Genomic DNA, 21,071 nt, shown 5'->3' with positions numbered 1-21,071 from the left:
TGAGGGTGCCCCCACCCTCAGGGACCCCCTCCCACCGGCTGGATGGAGAGGATGGAGAGGAAGAGCCGCACATGCATTCAGCCAGTCTCATAGGAAAGCATTTACAATGCTTTCCTATGGACGCTGGCGTCTTCTCACTGTGATTTTCACAGTGAGAAGCACGCAAGCGCCTCTGGCGGCTGTCAGTGAGAGCCACTAGAGGCTGGATTAACCCAAATAAAACATAGCAGTTTCTCTGAAACTGCTATGTTTATAGAAAAAAGGGTTAGCCCTAGCTGGACCAGGCACCCAGACCACTTCATTAAGCTGAAGTGGTCTGGGTGCCTATAGTGGTCCTTTAAGTAAATTCTGAAACTTACTTTTTTGTCCCAGTTATCGCAATCATATCAAGAAAGTCAAAATAATTCCTATTCCAAATTTCCAGGAAAAGAAAAATCCAGAAAGTCATTTTAACTATGAGACGATGCTGAAGACTACAGTAAATGTGTTTTTTGCTGGCACAGAAACGGTGGGGTCAACTTTGAGATATGGCTTCAGAATCCTCTTGAGACATCCAGAGGTGGAAGGTAAGCTAGCCATGTAATTTGATGAAAATCAAGTTACTTTAATGATCTCTTTACTGTCAATAAGATAAGGAAATGTTCAGATCAAACTGACCTTCTGTTGTATACAGGCTGTTAATAGAGGTCCATAAACCAGGGCTTGACAAGTTATTTTAGACAAGTCGCTCTTTACTTTACCCAAATTATACACATGACAATAGCTTGGACACACATTTTTCAGTTGGAAATCAGTTCATGACCCATGCTTCATTTGCAATATAATATATAATAAAGTTAATTATATTACATAGTTAAATAGTTACATAGCTGAAAAGAGAGTTGTGTCCATCAAGTTCAGCCTCACATTTGTTTTTTGCTGTTGATCCAAAAGAAGGAAAAAAAAAAACCAGTTTGAAGCACTTCCAATTTTGCAACAAGCTAGGAAAAAAAAATCTTCTTGACCCCAGAATGGCAGTCAGATTTATCCTTGGATCAAGCAGTTATTCCCTACATTGAAAGATTATATCCTTGAATATTCTGTCTTTGCAAGTATGCATCTAATAGCTGTTTGAACATCGGTATGGACTCTGATAAAACCACTTCAGGCACAGAATTCCACATCCTTATTATTCTTACAGTAAAAAAAAAACCTTTCCTTTGCCTTAGACGAAATCTTCTTTCTTCCAGTCTAAACGCATGACCTTGTGTCCTATGTAAAGTTTGTGTATAAATTTCCGCACAATGGTTTGTATTGGCCCCGAATATATTTGTATAATGTTATCATATCCCCTCACAGGCGACGTTTTTCTAAACTAAATAGGTTTAAATTTGTTAACCTTTCTTCATAGCTGATATGTTCCATTCCTTTTATTAATGTTGTAGCCCTCCTCTGCGCTTTTTCTAGTGCCATAATATCCTTCTTTAGAACAGGTGGCAAAAATTGCACAGCATATTCAATATGTGGTCTTACCAGTGATTTATAAAGAGGCAAAATTATATTCTCATCCCGAGAATGAATTCCCTTTTTCATGCATGACAATACCTTACTGGCCTTGGCCACTGCTGATTGACATTGCACATTGTTGCATAGTTTGTTGTCTATAACAATTCCCAAGTCCTTTTTGTGTGTTGTTATCCCTAATTCGCTTCCATTATCCAAGTATTTAGAAAATTGGGCAGACTAGATGGGCCGAATGGTTCTTATCTGCCCTCACATTCTATTAAGGGTATACGTTGCTTGTGTATTATTTAAGCCGAAGTGCATAACTTTGCATTTTTCAACATTAAATTTAATCGGCCATTTGAGTGCCCAGTCCCCCAGGCTATCTAAATCCCTCTGCAGCAAAGTAATATCTTGCTCACATTGTATTATTTTACAGAGTTTTGTGTCATCTGCAAACACTGAAACATGACTTTCAATGCTGTCTTCAAGATCATTTACAAACATGTTAAATAGAAGGGGTCCCAGAACAGACCCCTGAGGGACACCACTTGCCACCTCTGTCCAGCTTGAAAATTTACCATTAATGACAACTTTGTACTCTTTTTTTAAGCCAATGTTCTACCCAAGAACAAGCATTTTCATCTAGACCGATTTCCTTGAGTTTGAACACAAATCTGTTAAACAAAACACTTCTTCTTATCCACTAGAAATCATTGTGTTATTATTGCTTACTAGGTGATTGACTTTGTTTCTTGATTTTCAACATCTCTTGAGAGGATATCTTAATTTTACTCCACAAGTTTATTTTGTCTGCCTACATAGCACCATGGCGCTAGAAAAAGTGCAGAGAAGGGCTATAAAATTAATAAAAGGAATGGAACATTTTAGATATGAAGAAAGGTTAACACATTTAAACCTATTTAGTTTAGAAAAATGTCACCTCAGAGGGGATATGATAACATTATACAAATATATTCGTGACCATTGGCCAATACAAGCCGCTGTGTGGAAATATATTCACAAATAGAACTTTACATAGGTCATGTGTTTAGCCTGGAAGAAAGAAGATTTAGTCTACAGCAAAGGAAAGGGGTTTTTACCGTAAGAACAATAAGGATATGGAATTCTCTGCCTGAAAAGGTGGTTTTATCAGAGTCCATACAGATGTTTAAACAGCTACTAGATGCATACTTGCAAAAACAGAATATTTAAGGATATCATTTTTCAATGTAGGTAATAACTGCTTGATCCAAAGATTAATCTGACTGCCATTCTGGGGTCAAGAGGGATTTTTTTCCCTAGTTTGTTGAAAAAAATTTTGCCTTCTTTTGGATCAACAACAAAAAACAAATATGAGGAAGGCTGAGCTTGATGGACACATTATGATGGACACACTATTTTTAGCCTATATAACTATATGTAACTACATGGCCTATTGAATGTTCCACCACTTTGGTGACCTTTAAAGAGATGGAACCTCTCGTGGTAGAGGCTCGTTACCTGCACTTAGTTAATGTGTTTTCTAGCGACACATAGTCCTAGTGGAATGTTCACATGTTGATTCTGTTCATATATGCATCCTAAATCATTGTTTTTTTTAAAAGAAAAAGTTCAGGAGGAGATAGACCGAGTCATTGGCAGAAACAGAAGCCCGTGCATGGATGACCGAAGTAAAATGCCTTATACAGAAGCCGTTATCTACGAAATCCAGAGATTTGCAGACATTGTCCCCATGAGTGTCCCACACACTGTCACACGTGACATTAAATTTAGAGGTTATGATTTGCCAGAGGTATGAATTCTACAACAGGAAATGGAAAGCAACAAATGTATACGTTTCACAGATATCTCTGATCCTTCCTATAATTTTAAGATACTTTGTGTTATTTCAGTGTCAACAAGGTGTTTAGTAGGACATTTAGTCCTACTTGGCAAGCATGTGCTTCGTATCAGTTAATGACCGTTCCAAAACAACTTGTTCTAGCTGTGGAGGTTACACACCCTACACATTATTCTGGGTCATAATTCTATTGTTCTGCTGTCAATATACCTGTGATGTGCTGTAAATTAACAATATAATTATTGCGCAGGTTTGCTGGCACACAATTCTCATGTTCTGCATAAACTATTTAAAAATATTTTGCATATGCATGCAAACCTAGAATTGAATAGTGTGACAAAACACACTTCTGTGATATTATGTAATTTGTTTGAGAGATAGACAGACAAACACGCCAACACATTTTTTTGCTAGTCTTTTGTCATATATGCATGGGCGATATTATTATTTATTTATAGGAATTCAATGTTTTCTCTGAACTCTATGCAAAATGTCAGAGTCCTGTCCTCCTGCACAGTCATTTAACAAATAATTATACTATAAATGCATTGCTCTCTTAGTGCAGACAACATCCACTGTAAGTCTACTTTCAATGTATGTATTGTTCTTTCTAGGGTCTAAATATCATGCCGCTAATTTGTACATCTCAATATGACCCCACAAAATTTAAAAACCCCACATCTTTTGACCCAACGCATTTCTTGGATGAGAACGGAGCCTTCAAAAAGAACGAAGCTTTCATGGCCTTTTCAGCAGGTAGGTCTAAGCTTTCACTGTTCTAGGGTTAGGATTTATTTGGGGTTAGGGAGTTCTTAGAGTTAAAGGAGGTAATGGCAGCTAAAGATTAGGGTTGGGAAACTCTCCATTAATGGATCCCGGTTCTCACAATGCCACGCACTTTCTCTAATCATTCTGAATAATGTCTGGATTACAGTTATTATCCAAATCAGCTTTGGAGAGGACACTGTTAAACCTGCAACCCACCCCTCAGTCTCTAGATAAATAAACTTCTAGCGCACGGCACCCTGCGCTGTATTGACAAACGCCATTCTAAATTGCAGAGTACGATTTCTGCTGTCTAGAAATGTAGTGACCTAAATAACTCTGTATTGTGACACTCATCGTTTTGAAGTCAGCAAATGGATGATATTACTTTATAGATCTCCCCATGCAGGGTCTGGTAACGATGTTATATGCGAGAAACATAACATGGGTTACCCAAGGCCCCCACTTATCTCTTCATTTCTCTCTTTCTACCCTCAGGGAAGCGGATCTGCCTTGGAGAGGGATTGGCCCAGATGGAGCTGTTTATTTTCTTTACCACAATTCTCCAAACCTTCAAATGCAAGCCCCTGATGGACCCAAAAGACATAGATATCACTCCAGCTAGCAGCGGTTTGGGAAATATACCCCGACCATACAAGATGTGTCTTATCCCGCGCTGAGAATGGATGCCGATGGCGACAAGGATATTAAAATCTCTCTGTTAGTCTGATAGTTAGTCTGAAAATTAATGCTGAAATTAAATGAGAGAAAGCATTAAAACATAAATAAAATATTGTCCCATACCATTTATATTTATACAGTTCCTTAAATGAACTTATCACCAAAAACTATTTTTGCATTAAATAGCATTAAAAATTATACTTCAAGAGGGATCCAGCTAAGGGGAACCTGACTATTAGAAAGAGTGAATATTAATTCTCTCTCTTTTAGGTTCTCAAAAGTGATACGTGATTGACTCTCAGCAAGAGGCTATGTTTTGTTATGTTGTTTTTTTTGTGTATTGTCCTATGAATGATTGTAAGACTTGGCTGTATGCGTAGAAGGAAATAGGAGAAAATGAAAAAAGAAAGGGAAACGATAAGACAAAAGAAGAGAGAAAATAAGGGGGATAAGGAAAATTAAAGAAAGATAGGAAAATTCATTAAAGAATTTATTTATACAAAGAAAGAGATAATATGAAATAAAGTGGATTCTTAGGATTAATTGTATATATTTAAAACTCTTTATTCCCCCTTTTCTATACAAATTGATAAACTTTAGCGAACTCTATTGAACGATAAATGTTTTATTATATATCTTATGTTTGTTGTAATCTTTTCCTTCGTGTAATATTTTATGTGAAAACCTTTTTTAATGTAAAAGAGAGAGAAAAAGAAAAAATTAAAGATTAAATATAAAAAAATTAGAACATTACAGAAATTCTTACTGATAAGTAAGAGTGAATCTACTGAAGAACAATAAATTCACAACATTCCTGAAATAGGTAATGATTAGTTTATAGAGCGCACGCTTGCAGATATTGGTTTATTGGTACAATATGATTAGTTAACATATCTTCAGAACAGCTGAACTGTCTTAAAAATTATAAAAAAATATATGAGTTAAAAGATATAAGAAAGCACCGTAGCTAGCCAACTGCATCCTAACCTACACCGTGCACCAAACATATACTTCTGGAGTATCCCTTTAATAGAGCATATGCTCAGTCAATGAATGTATATTGTTTTTTAGATTTGTGTCTTTTTTGTGTCTTTGTGCATGTTTTTATATAAAATTATGATTTGTGTCTGTTTTTAGATTACATTTCCGCTTACAATAATGACTTTTGAAAAACTGGATATGGCTAAAAGATGGCCAAAGGCCAATGCCATCAATTGGCTCTAAGTAAGGGACAACAGATGCTGACCGTTGGGGCTGGTGTGGAGGATTCTGGGGTGCTTGTAGTGGGGAGTTGGGTAGGGCCAGAAATTGTCACCACTGAGTCTTGCATTGGTCCCAAGATATTTTTAAACCCAGTAACATCATTTTCATGAACAATAATAGATCAAATGTTTAACAGTCAAATAATGGTAACTGTTAACATTGAACATTATATGTTTCTGAAATTTTATAGATTTAAGCATTAATCTTTTTTTTTTAAATGTAACTTCCTTTTCTAACAATACTTAGGCTGCAGGAACTACATACCCCAGTATAACCGCAGCAGGTTCCCATATTTATCACTATAACGCCATAAAGCATAGAACTTAGCAGGGCTAACCAGGGCTAACCGTACAGATATCTTAGCCATAATATTATATAGTTGGTAAGAGTTCCTCTATTTAAAATGTAGAAATAATTGAGAATACAATATACAATAAGGATTGTCTTGGAAGTTTTATCTTTTAGTTATTTTATTAAATATAAATATACACATATAAAATCCATTACAATAATGTATAGCAGAGTTTATAAAATTAAAGTATATGCTTGCAATATCAGTAAATACAATAACATACCCTCCTGAACAAGTCAACCTCTCAGTCATGATAAAATGGAACAGTATCTCTGTCTCCAAAATCTCTCCTCTGTGTCCTAATATTAATAAGTGCACATATTTATACCTCAGATGTTCAATTAGGTAATTTTAGGACCTACCTTAACTTGGCAAAGATACGAGGCCGTAACTTGGTCATTTCACATGGGAACACCGTATCTATGTTTAGACTAAAACGAAAGGGTGCACATGACATGGGAAATTCCCTGACTTGGGGAATTACACTAACCTAGGACAAGATGGCATCCTAAAGTCTCAACACCATAATCACTAAATATGGGTAAGAGGTAATTTATTAAAGAAACATTGTATTAAAAACAATATGTTCCATTTCTAGCAACTTGTCAGTTTGTAATATCTCTTAAAAACAAAGTACACAGTTTAAGAAATATAACTTTTCATTCTAAAACTTGTAATATTTGCTTTTTACCATAACACCAGAAAACAACATTCATGGGCCGCGGCAGGGGGATCTATGCGTTTCTATGTCTGTGTTGAGGGCAGACACTACCTTAGGGTGCACCGACCTGGGGGCGCAACATCCGGGTTACCGACAGAAGGAGAGCGCAGAGCTCTCACCCTCACGCCAGTCACTTAATATTTATCCTCTATCCAGTCTGACAGGTAGTGCTCAGTGAGAGCACCAAACACCTTCTTGTCAGTCCATGTAGAGGATCAGAAGCTCCTCTACAACGGTCTGCTCGGCCACACTACATGGAGAGAGGTTAGCAGGTGAGCAAGGGGGAAGAGAGAAGAGCACACAAAAGGGCCTGAGGGAGGAGTCAATGACACAGAGAGTGGCTGTGAAGGGAACAATGACAAACACTGAGGGGCCTGGAGAAGGGGCTGAGAAGCGGATAATGACTCACACAGAGGGGCTAGGGAATGGAACAATGACTCACACAGAGAGGCTAGAGAAGGGGACAATGACGCACACAGAGGAGCTGGAGAAGGGGACAATGACAAAGAATGGCTGATAAGCGGATAATGACTCACACAGAGGGGCTAGGGAATGGGACAATGACGCACACAGAGGAGCTGGAGAAGGGGACAATGACAAAGAATGGCTGAGAAGCGGATAATGACTCACAGAGGGCTAGGGAATGGGACAATGACTCACACAGAGGGGCTAGAGAAGGGGACAATGACACACACAGAGGGGCTGGAAAAGTGGACAATGACACACATAGAGGGGCTGGGGAATGAAATAATGACACACAAAGAGGCAATGGGAAAGTAACAGACAAATAAATGCATCTTCATAGTAGTCAAAATGATTGTAGAATAAACATTGCCATACATGTAAAAAAAATAAAAGCACAGATTTAATATTTAATATACATACCTTTGATAAATCACGTATCTACATCAAGATTTTAATATTTCACTTGTCCCCCCTAGGGTAAAGAGGTGGCAAATATTTAATTACAGCTAGTAGTCAAACATGCTTGCACTGGCCTTATATGTGTGGCACACCAAACTCTCCCCTGGTAGTGAAAGTCAGATGCCTGCGAGCCACATCAGCCAGCCAGTCAAAGCAGCCAGCCACAGCAGTAAATAAAGTGAGAGGAGACAACTTGGGCTGGGTATCAGAGAGCAATGGGCCCCTCCAGAGCCCATTACAATTACTGGCATTTATAAGGTGCAGTGGTTAGTGCTGTGGGTGCAATCTGGTACTGTGGGTGCAATCTGTTCCCACAATTATCCCTACAGTGCTGCAGCAAGTGAATTTAAATTTGTATGAACTTTTCAAACAACGAAGTGGAACGCATCGAGCAACAACTCACGGTTTTAGCAGATGGAACGCTCATTTGAAACGCATAACATCGTCATGTTCTAAGCACGATGATGCCTTTCAGGCCGGGACCTGTTATGCAGGACATGATAACTCCCACCACCAGTAGATGGAACTGATGACGTGGTTGCACTTTGAGCATGATGACGTCATTGGGGCTGGAATTTGGTGATTGGAAACATGAGAATTAATGCAGTTGGAAGAAAGGAGCACCAATCAAAATTAAAAAAATAATTTAATGGGATTTAAAAGAACACTACCGGGGAGGGAGGATTTGTATATATTTTTTGCATTGTGTTCACTTGAATGGACCCTGAGGAAGTCTCTAAAAGGTCGAAATGCGTAGTACTTGTGGTGATACTTTTAACTACACCTGCTGTTTTTAATTTCAATGTCAGTGAATATTTTTTTTTCTCTATCTGCTATCATGTTCTATTTATATAGAGAGCAAATACAGGTTTGTGATATTGGAAGATACATTCATTCACTGGGTGTCAGGGTCTTACCTGAGTTGGGAGTCTGTAGCACAGATATGTTGCTCACCCTTGCAGATAGCCACAGGCCGAGGTGGTCAGGTAAGAATTCACCTGGCCTGTGGGCCTGTGCAGGATGCAGTACCAAATACGCAGGACAGGCAAGGACTGAACCAGCAGGAATGTCGAGGGATAGCCAAGGTCAAAGGATGCCAGAGGTCAGAATAAACGAGTCAGAAGCCGGGGTCAATAATACGAAGTAGATAAACAGGAACACTGGTACAAAACAGGAACACAAGATCAAAGACTTGACCCTGAGCACAGGGCGCGGCTGGGTTTAAATACCCTGCTGATGACCGATCAGAGTCAGGTGAGACACAGCCAAGTCAAGGTGCAGCCCCCGGTGTAGTAGCCATGCCAGGATGAACAGGACCGGAATCAGTAGTCTCTGTGTAAAGCTGCTGTGGCTCAGAGGCAGAAAGCAGGACTAGGACTGAAAAGTTCCCCGGTTCAAGTCCCCTGTTGGGAACTCCAGGAGCGACCACGTCTGGCTGTCTGTCTAACTGGTGAGAACCCTGACACTGGGCACTATTGTGTTGAGCAAAAATGTGAGTGGCCAATTGGAAAATGTACTTTTATATTCATTTATACAGTAATTCCCTATGTTGGTTTTTGATTTTTCATCTATAAAATGTGCACTATTTCTTTGTATTTGGGTTGCGATTATCACATTATATACGCACTGTAAAAATACAAAGAAAAATAGGGTAAATATTTCTGCGGACGCACATGACTACATTAAGTGGTTCTGGTGACTATTGTGTCTGTTTATGTAAAAAGACCTTGAGCGAGTAGGCATCTTTTAAACAACGTTCGCAGTTTTTGTGAATTAGTGTTGAAATCAGCAGAACATGTAAAATATTAGCCAGCTGTGCGGCACCAAAATCAACAGGCATCATCGAGTCATCAAGGTCACCTGGTGTTTGCATATTCTCAACAGAACATCCAGCTCAGCTTTAATATCTTAACGCTAATCGAAATATTCAACTCTGGTAGAAAAAAAATGCTAAACGATGTATCTATAAATATCCATATGGACTTTATTGGTGATTTTCGTAGATATGTCACTGTGAAAGTTTTTCTAAGAGATTGTGATCATTTGAAGAAATATTACTGGTAAATCAATTCCATTATTTGCTAAACAGTTAATAATGATTTCTTGACAAAGAAATTTCGCTGGAATCTGCTAAATTGTGGTGAAGAGAATTTTTACCTAAAATTGCCAAAGCAGTGACTGTAAGTACGTTGGATTGCTTTTCCAAATGATCACTTTCTGCCAAAACTTTGTAATTAACGTTTTAATGGAATATCATTTGATGTTACGTAAAGAAATCCAAAGTGTAGAAAACATAAAACTGCGATAGTGTAAGATATTCGTAGAATGACATAGTGTCTGTATGCTGATTTTAACAAAACACAAAAAGGAATAGACGTGAGTAGTGATTGTGAAAGACTGCGTATAAAAGGTTACATTTAGCTGGGATTCTTTACGTTAATAACAAGATGTAGGGCTCTGCCCGGCTCTCTGGTACTGACAGGGTTAACAGAAGTGAATATATATGTAGACATTTATCTCCACTACAGATTTAATTTTTAATTAAAATATCGTTCCGGTCTCTGAATTGCAGACATTATCAATTTAACACGCTTGGGACAAAGCTGGGGCATGTTTTAATGCGTTCCCATTGTGAAATCCTGTTGTGAGTCCAGAATTTGGAAATAAGTCTAGTTGTCTTTTAGTCATATATACATCTGATGAAAACAACCTTTCCAGGGTTCTATGTGAAGATATTGTACATTTAACTGTCTATGTGTCTGTCAATCACTCAATAAAGCCGTGTTTTATGTATTTGTTTATCAATCTAACGATCTATCTGAGACCTTACACAGTATACAGACTGGACCAGATATGATCACAAATAGGTCACTGTCCTACCTCGATTACTGGACTCAGTTCTTTTTATCTAGATATTGTTTCATTCTATTAATTATTCTCAGCACACATGGTAAGAGACTGGATGGTGAGCTTGACATCCGTGATTAATCTCAGTTTTTACAAATTGAAGTTAAGATACAGGAGATGAGGAGTGGAAACTCCTGGTGGTGTAAGGTGGTCTGATGTGTACCGTTTACTTATGTTCCTCGGTTTTGTCTTGGAGTAGGTGGGCCCTTACCATTTCCAAGGGTTCTGGGCAGGAAAAATGTACGGGCCACACTTTAGTTCACACAAGCACATACATAATTACACACTCACACAAACACACACTTTACTGACACATGTACGTGGACTCTGTAACACACAATAGACACACTGTCATGTATACATAGACACACGTATAAATTGTCATATAAATTCACAACAAAGTGTAAAACCAACAGAGTCATTTACTAAAGTGACCATTCAAAATAAGTCAGCTATGATTTCAGTTTGGCTACTCTGGCCACTCTTGCCTTAAATTTGAAATTCACCTTAAGTTCTTACTTTAGTAATTATAATATCTAGACTCAAAGCACTTTTCAGCACACACTCTTGGAAATAACCAAATCAGCAGCTGAATAATAATAGATGTAATTATTACCCGATTGATGGAACTCATTTGTGGACCTCAAAAGGATGAGTTGACCCTGCTGGGATTTGAACCTGGGATCTTGTGTTTTTGAACAGGCTCTGTAGTCATGGAATTTACCAACTGAGATATCTCACCAGCTTCTAGTAAATAACCATGCCAGGCGTTTTCACTATCATTTGTATTATGAGATGTACAATATTTTCCTCCTTGCCTGTTGGGGTCATTGCAAGTTCTCCACAATTCCACTTTTAGTAAATAACCACAGACATATCATGACACATAATTGGAATGTGGGGCTTTTAAATAATGCTGAGTCTGTACCGGAAACATAGTTACATAGCTGAAAAGAGATATGCATCCATCAAGTTCAGCCATCCTCACATATGTTTTTGCTGTTGATCCAAAAGAAGGCAAAAAACCCAGTCTGAAGCGTTTCCAATTTTGCAACAAACTAGGAAAAAAAAGCTATTACCCCACTAATTAGAAATTATCTCCCTGAATATTATGTTTTTGCAATTATTTATCAAATTGCTGTTTAAACATCTGTATGGACTCTGATAAAACCACCTCTTCAGGCAGTGAATTCCATATCCTTATTGCTCTTACTGTAAAAAAAAAAAAAAAGCCTTTCCTTTGCCTTAGACTAAATATTTTTTTCTTCCAGCGTAAATGCATGACCTTGTGTCCTATGTATAGCCCTGTTTATGAATAGATTTCCAGATAATGGTTTGTATTAGCCCAGAATATATTTGTATAATGTTGTCATATCACCTCTGAGGGTGTTATGACGTTCAAGTTTGAGCACTTTATACTAGGCTTCATGTGGTTATGGGTATGTTTTAAGCTGTTTACATGTTTGTACTGCATATTGCACTTTGTTTTATGATTTTTACTGGCTCACTGTAAAATATTTTTATGTGCAATTAATTTTGGTGGGCTTTGTGTTTAATCTCTACTACAATAAAAATAACCCAAACAGAAATCAAAATGTCAACAAACCCCACAGATAAAATACCCACTAGAAAAGAAGAAAAAAGAAGGAACAAAAAACAGACAAAGAAGCCTCAAACTTTTTTCTTCAATAAACAAATCATCAAGAGTCTATACTTAAATAAAAGAAAATACTGTTGACTAACCAACTGAGAAGTATGGAAGCCAAGCTGGGTGATATAGAAGATCGCTCAATACATAATAACTTGTCACACAGGATAAAATTTCAGAATATCTAGACAAGCTAAGGAAAACACTGAGAATAGAAGTTCCTAAATGTAATTACAACATCGAAAGATATAGTCGATTACTCAAGCCACACGCAGTCCCAGAGAAATACCCAAGAGATATGATAATAAATTGCAAGTCATTCCAGTTCAAAGAAGAAATCATACGTGTGCGTCGGGCAAAGAGTACCATCGAAGCAGATTTTAAAGATATAATTATATTCCAAGGTCTTTCGTTCTTCACCAGGTCACAGAGAAGATAGTTCTTTCCTGTAACAAACATTCTGAGAAACAAAACACAAAATATTCCTGGGTGCATTCAAACAATCTGCGGATAATAAAAGATGGACAGATTGAGGTATTTGCCTTGCAGGAATTAAAAGCAAGCGAGAAATGAGAAGGGAAAGAAGTTAAAAATCAGAACCGAAAGGAACAAATACTGAAGAAAGAAGAATGAATAAATAAGAAAGAGAATAAGAAGAAAAGTGTTTTTGTTGTTTTTTTTTTTTTATTCCTTTTTCTTAAAGTCTGGCAGATGTACCAAAGGTTAATTAGTATCATGGAAAAAGAAAGGGTGGGAAAATATTTGTCTCTTGTGTTTAATATAATGTCATGTAATTAAAACTACAATAAAACTATAATATTTATAGGACCCCTTATTTGATAGCAGAATACCTCAACATCAATGGCTGCTATGGGGATAAAAGGAGAGAAAGTCATGGTGTGGCCTCCATCCTCCCCTGACCTCAATCCTATTGAGAACCTTTGGAGCATCCTCAAGCAAAAGATCTATGTGGGTGTGAGGCAGTTTACATCCAAACAGCAGCTCTGGGAGGCTATTCTGACATCTTGCAAACACATTCAAGCAGAAACTGTCCAAAAACTCACAAGTTCAATGGATGCAAGACCTGTGAAGCTGCTATCAAATAAGGGGTCCTATTTTAAAATGTAACGTGACCTGTTAAAATGTTTAAAAAGTTAAAATGATGTTATAAGTTTGATTGAAATAGCTTTTGATTTCAGTAAATATGCTGCAAACACAACAAATGACAATTTTCAGTTCTTTACAACCTATAACGTGTTTTGAAACTTACTGTTTGTAATAATTTGGAACAGTGCATTGTAAGTTTTTTATGTTTAAAAAAAATACTGTTATCATTAGGTTTGTTCAATAACATTTGAATTGTACTCTTAATAGTTGCTAACATGAGAATTATGCTGACTGTTATTTACATCAATTATTTAGGTAAATGAGAAGAATATAATTTGCATAATAATTTGGAACAAGGTGTATATATAGATTGTGAAAGAAACGGCAGTATCATATGATGTTGATCCTGGAGAAAGTCCCACTTAGGGATTGAAACGTTGATCCATGTATTAATCTTGCAAATAAAAGAAGATTTTAAGTGAAGACCGTGAGTGCTCCCGTTTCTTTCACAATCTGGATACCAAAGTCCCAGGCTTAAGCACCCGGCAAGTATATACCACTGGAGCCTGTGTGCAAGGAGTTTCCCAGTATTTATATATATAAAAAAACACACCCTACATAGCACAATGACTTATGGGGCTGGCATAGATTTGCTTCGTATCCCCAGTCCAGCCCTGCTTACTTAAATGAGCAAAGTAGGCACCCTAGTAAAATATAACTAAATAGTTGTCCTGGAGAGGCCTGCTTGCCTGCCTCCTCCCCTGCGACTATGGCCCCAGGGAGATTGTACCCTCTTAAATCAGCATTTGGGCTTATGGACTTTTATTGGTCTGTGTATGGCCCTTTAAGAACCGCCAGTGGGCACATTGTGACTTTGGAGAACAATGTCCCTTTAAGACTATGGCCCCTGGAAGATATTGCCTGTTAAAGACTATTTTAGCAGATTGGATTTTAAAAGACTCTTGCTGCCCCTTTAAATTGTATTGGAGCAGTTCTGCAGCTTTAAATTGGCACTTCGGATGCAGCCGAATTGCCCGCCATTCAACAAACGAACACCTGGTGGCGGCCATCTTTGTTCATTCGAACGAGGTCAGCGGTATGTGGAGACAAATCCATGCAACTGAAATGGGCTACACATTTCAACGAACACAGCTGACCCTTACCTTCTCCTGCACTGAGTTTTCAGCCACAGAGACTAAGTCCCGTTCGAAGATTCGGACGCACGTTCGGATGGGACTTAGTCATTTTTTCAGTGTGAAATTGACCAACCGCACAGCCCAAATCTATGGAACTGTTTTGGGCAGGGAAATGTGCCTGCGGTCGGTCACAAAGGACTTCCGACTAACTTTTGAACTAATGGAAGGATTTGCATGAATTTTGAGTATGTTCATATTTCAAGTATGCTGATTAATAATATGTAATTGGATGTGTGGTTTTAAAGTTATAGTACATGTATAAAAACTGTATTTTTCCTGCTTGTGATAATTATGTTAACCCATTGTGTACCATAATTATATCACAGGCAGAGGGGGAGGATTTTGTGTGTAATTGCTGGGAGTGTTTTCTGTAATGTACGTGTGTTATTGGTTGTTCTGTAAAACCCTGTGGGTGGTCCTATGTAGGGAAAACCTGCATAAAAGAAGGCCCTTTGGTGCCACGTAAAGGAGATCCTGTTTGACCCTCAACACGTAGTCTTGTCTCGTTATTGAAGGGAGCTGCTATAATCACACTGGGGATTGCTATGCTCTGCATACTCCCCTGAGCTTGATTCACTTAGCTCTTTTAAGAGCTTGTTCCTGATACGCTCTCCTGGAGGAGAGGTCTTCCCCACACGGTCCTGGAGGACAGAAGCTGATCCAGGGTGGAAGGAAGACGGCGAGGCTCCAGTTAAGCTACGGCGGTTGTGGAGTCTGCGGTGGTTGTGGTATCCAGTGCGGTGCTTGTGGTCCTCGGCGCAAGCTAGGAAGCGTCCATTAACGGAAGGTTCCGTTACAATGCACACCATATTGGAGCTCACCCAACATAAATGGGATCACTCAGTAGTAGTTGGAGTCACCAAAAACTGAATTAACATGGGAATACCCGCAGGTAATAATAATTAAGTAATAATTAACCAGACAGTAAAAGAATGGGTCAGCCTATAAATAGTTAACCTTAAACAACAGAAGTGGGGGCCACCCACAATGCACAGGCGATTTTTAGTAAAGTGGGTGTCACCCACCAGAATAGTGCAGACAAACCGGGTGTCACCAAATAAATATATTATAAATTTAAGTGGAGATCATCAACTAATATAACCGAATAGCAGACCAAATGGGAGAGTAACCTTAAAGGTCTTAGACAGGAAAAAAAAAAACTATAACACATAAAAAAGGAATCACCCTAAATATAAAATGTCACTTCAAATCTGTGATTGTAATAATGACCACTAGATGGCAGTGTAACAAAGCAAAGTCATTTTAGATAATGGAAATAGGAGAATAACAATGCCAGGTGATCTAATTGATGTCCACTAGATGGCAGCATAACAATGCATGGTGATTGTATCTACTGGGCAGATGTCAGGTAATAGATATCTACCGGATGACAATAATTGATTTCCATTAGAGGGCGGTACAACAAGGGAAGGTGAATGGAAATTGATGTCCAGTTACATCTCAAAACACAATATAATCCCTGCTGCAACAATGCTTATTGTCTACACACAGACAGACACACACACACACAAACAAGCACACACACACACAAACAAGCACACACACACAAACAAGCACACACACACACACAAACAAGCACACACAAAGTTTGGACTTTGACTCCAACATTTAAGAAAAGTTAAGCTCCCTTTCACCTTAATAGCTCATGGTTCAAGTCTCCTTTAAGATTCCAGGGTGAGAGTTGTTTCCTGGCTACATCATTAGAAGCTGAAAGTAAAGCCTAATCTCACTGCTCCATAAAAAGAGTCCAATAACTACGACATGCGTAATTAATGGATAACCGTGCGTCTCTGATATTCTATGACCAATGTAACCATGGAGCCAATAAAACAATCCCATCATAGAGTATATAAAACAATAAAAGGAGAATTTAAAAACATGGGTGGCTTTGGGCTGTATAACTAGACGACACCTGCACGTCGCGTTGATATAATGTGTTCCTTGTAACCTGCCTTGTATAAAGAGATTGTATGTGATTAAACCCAGCAAAAACAGATGGAATTGCTTTTGGTGAAAAAAATAAAATGTCTTGTCCCTAAACGGAGCTGCTTTCAAAGTGGCATTTATCAGGAGTCTATAAAACTTAAAAATTGTGGCCAAGTTGAAGTTGCATAATCACTTACATGCTGTGTGTAGGTGCAAATAAAAGTCCCCTGAACGTCTACTCTCTTCCACTGGAGATTTTTCCCTACTGTATCCTCAAACAAAAATCTTTTATCCCAAGATAATCATGGAATAACGCATTTCACCACCAAATAAATTGGTAGATACTCTATCCTGAGATTTTAAAAGCTGACACTTCCTCAGCTAGACAAAAGCTGGATTCTGAAACAGTCGCAACAAAAAAATATATTAATGACATTTTCTCTCGGTTTCTTAGATGCTTATTAACAAACACATTTCTCTTCCCCTTTGTTTATTTGCCAAAGTAGACGTGATATTTGATACTAGTGAGAATGTTTCTTTAAGTAAGGATTTCAAAACAGGGTGGCGTTTAAATGGGTGTTGGGTGAAAACTGGGTGACATATTTCACTGGGTGAAAATTATTAACACTCGTACTAAAAGCTAAAGCAAATTTTTTACCAAAAGAGTATCTACAGAAAACGAGGGAGAAACATTGGACAAACACGGAATTTGAACATATTACAGCCAATAAAGACGGATCCCAACATGTCCACTGATATAGGAACAGGTCAGAAGATGTTTATGTATATATAACAATATGAAAAATAATTTAATACTGTCAAGGATAGAGGGAAATGTTTGAGTTATATAGAATTTGAGCAGATCAAATCGGGAGGAGGAATATCAAATCCTGATTAACTATGCACATGGAAATGACTGACACAAAATCGTGGCAAAACCTGAATTGGTCAAAGTGCCTCTTCTCAGAACGAGGAGAATAATCCTGTTTTAACACATAATCCGTGAAGGCGTAAATACATTTAATTAAGGGGTTTGTTGTAGAAATGCTAAGTCCTTAAAAAGACACGAGGATCGAAAAGATTTCTGTTCATTTTACTCAGCAAAGCATAGTGTGCGATTCTTGTCTGTTTGATACATTTGAATGCATTGTTAATTACTGAGCTTGTGTTAGATAAGAATTTGCTCCATCTCAATGCACTTTGTATCTTTATATATAAAAACATATTATAGAATTATGATGGGAGCATTGCTTATAAATTGTCACTTCCCGGGATTTTTAATACTAGGTTTTATTATCCCTAAATTTAACACATTTGTTTTTCTTAGTTGTGAACAAAATTAAATGTAGAATTCCACACCTCTTAATCCTGTAACTGGGTGCCTCCATCTTAGCTCCCTGTCAATCATTGTTATAAGCTCCGCCATTTACACCTGGCAGTCAGTATAGAGAGAGCCACCTCCATCTTAGCTCCCTGTCAATCATTGTTATAAGCTCCGCCATTTACACCTGGCAGTCAGCATAGAGAGAGCCACCTCCATCTTAGCTCCCTGTCAATCATTGTTATAAGCTCCGCCCTTTACACCTGGCAGTCAGCATAGAGAGAGCCACCTCCATCTTAGCTGCCTGTCAATCATTGTTATAAGCTCCGCCCTTTACTCCTGGCAGTCAGTATAGAGAGAGCCCCCTCCATCTTAGCTCCATGTCAATCATTGTTATAAGCTCCGCCCATTGCACCTGGCAGTCAGTATAGAGAGAGCCACCTCCATCTTAGCTGCCTGTCAATCATTGTTATAAGCTCCGCCCTTTACTCCTGGCAGTCAGTATAGAGAGAGCCGCCTCCATCTTAGCTCCCTGTCATTCATTGTTATAAGCTCCGCCCTTTACTCCTGGCAGTCAGTATAGAGAGAGCCACTTCCATCTTAGCTCCCTGTCAATCATTGTTATAAGCTCCGCCCTTTACTCCTGGCAGTCAGTATAAAGAGAGCCACCTCCATCTTAGCTCCCTGTCAATCGTTGTTATAAGCTCCGCCCTTTACACCTGGCAGTCAGTATAAAGAGAGCCACCTCCATCTTAGCTCCCTGTCAATCTTTGTTATAAGCTCCGCCCTTTACTCCTGGCAGTCAGTATAAAGAGAGCCACCTCCATCTTAGCTCCCTGTCAATCGTTGTTATAAGCTCCGCCCTTTACACCTGGCAGTCAGTATAGAGAGAGCCGCCTCCATCTTAGCTCCCTGTCAATCATTGTTATAAGCTCCGCCATTTACACCTGGCAGTCAGTATAGAGAGAGCCACCTCCATCTTAGCTGCCTGTCAATCATTGTTATAAGCTCCGCCCTTTACTCCTGGCAGTCAGTATAGAGAGAGCCGCCTCCATCTTAGCTCCCTGTCATTCATTGTTATAAGCTCCGCCCTTTACTCCTGGCAGTCAGTATAGAGAGAGCCACTTCCATCTTAGCTCCCTGTCAATCATTGTTATAAGCTCCGCCCTTTACTCCTGGCAGTCAGTATAAAGAGAGCCACCTCCATCTTAGCTCCCTGTCAATCGTTGTTATAAACTCCGCCCTTTACACCTGGCAGTCAGTATAAAGAGAGCCACCTCCATCTTAGCTCCCTGTCAATCATTGTTATAAGCTCCGCCCTTTACACCTGGCAGTCAGTATAGAGAGAGCCACCTCCATCTTAGCTCCCTGTCAATCGTTGTTATAAGCTCCGCCCTTTACACCTGGCAGTCAGTATAGAGAGAGCCACCTCCATCTTAGCTGCCTGTCAGTCATTGTTATAAGCCCCGCCCTTTACACCTGGCAGTCAGTATAGAGAGAGCCACCTCCATCTTAGCTCCCTGTCAGCCATTGTTATACGCTCCACCCTTTACACCTGGCAGTCAGTATAGAGAGCAACCTCCATCTTAGCTCCCTGTCAATCATTGTTATAAGCTCCGCCCTTTACACCTGGCAGTCAGTATAGAGAGAGCCACCTCCATCTTAGCTGCCTGTCAATCATTGTTATAAGCTCCGCCCTTTACTCCTGGCAGTCAGTATAGAGAGAGCCACCTCCATCTTAGCTCCCTGTCATTCATTGTTATAAGCTCCGCCCTTTACTCCTGGCAGTCAGTAAAGAGAGAGCCACCTCCATCTTAGCTGCCTGTCAATCATTGTTATAAGCTCCGCCCTTTACACCTGGCAGTCAGTATAGAGAGAGCCACTTCCATCTTAGCTCCCTGTCAATCATTGTTATAAGCTCCGCCCTTTACTCCTGGCAGTCAGTATAAAGAGAGCCACCTCCATCTTAGCTCCCTGTCAATCGTTGTTATAAGCTCCGCCCTTTACACCTGGCAGTCAGTATAGAGAGAGCCACCTCCATCTTAGCTCCCTGTCAATCGTTGTTATAAGCTCCGCCCTTTACACCTGGCAGTCAGTATAGAGAGAGCCACCTCCATCTTAGCTCCCTGTCAATCATTGTTATAAGCTCCGCCCTTTACACCTGGCAGTCAGCATAGAGAGAGCCACCTCCATCTTAGCTGCCTGTCAGTCATTGTTATAAGCCCCGCCCTTTACACATAGCAGTCAGTATAGAGAGAGACACCTCCATCTTAGCTCCCTGTCAATCGTTGTTATAAGCTCCGCCCTTTACACCTGGCAGTCAGTATAGAGAGAGACACTTCCATCTTAGCTCCCTGTCAATCATTGTTATAAGCTCCACCCTTTACACCTGGCAGTCAATATAGAGAGCCACCTCCATCTTAGCTCCCTGTCAATCATTGTTATAAGCTCCGCCCTTTACACCTGGCAGTCAGTATAGAGAGAGCCACCTCCATCTTAGCTCCCTGTCAATCATTGTTATAAGCTCCGTCCTTTACACCTGGCAGTCAGTATAGAGAGAGCCACCTCCATCTTAGCTCCCTGTCAATCATTGTTATAAGCCCCGCCCTTTACACCTGGCAGTCAGTATAGAGAGAGCCACCTCCATCTTAGCTCCCTGTCAATCATTGTTATAAGCCCCGCCCTTTACACCTGGCAGTCAGTATAGAGAGAGCCCCCTCCATCTTAGCTCCCTGTCAATCATTGTTATAAGCTCCACCCTTTACACCTCTCAGTCAATATAGAGAGCCACCTCCATCTTAGCTCCCTGTCAATCATTGTTATAAGCTCCACCCTTTACACCTAGCAGTCAATATAGAGAGCCACCTCCATCTTAGCTCCCTGTCAATCATTGTTATAAGCTCTGCCCTTTACA

General features: G+C 39.3%; 1 protein-coding gene across 1 annotated transcript in view; it reads left to right on the top strand.

Moving 5' to 3' along the window:
• The window catches only part of LOC134573590 (uncharacterized), a 78,903-nt gene that overhangs the window by 6,934 nt on the left and 50,898 nt on the right, over positions 1 to 21,071 (top strand). The window contains exons 6-11 of the mRNA XM_063433375.1: positions 425 to 566; positions 3,090 to 3,277; positions 3,940 to 4,081; positions 4,589 to 4,765; positions 13,290 to 13,336; positions 17,477 to 17,603. Coding sequence (XP_063289445.1) covers positions 425 to 566; positions 3,090 to 3,277; positions 3,940 to 4,081; positions 4,589 to 4,765; positions 13,290 to 13,336; positions 17,477 to 17,603 — 823 coding nt within the window. The remainder of the gene's footprint in view (positions 1 to 424; positions 567 to 3,089; positions 3,278 to 3,939; positions 4,082 to 4,588; positions 4,766 to 13,289; positions 13,337 to 17,476; positions 17,604 to 21,071) is intronic.

The sequence above is a fragment of the Pelobates fuscus genome, chromosome 9 (assembly GCF_036172605.1).
Source record: "Pelobates fuscus isolate aPelFus1 chromosome 9, aPelFus1.pri, whole genome shotgun sequence".
Lineage (NCBI taxonomy): Eukaryota > Metazoa > Chordata > Amphibia > Anura > Pelobatidae > Pelobates > Pelobates fuscus.
This window is presented reverse-complemented; position numbering and strand designations above follow the sequence as displayed.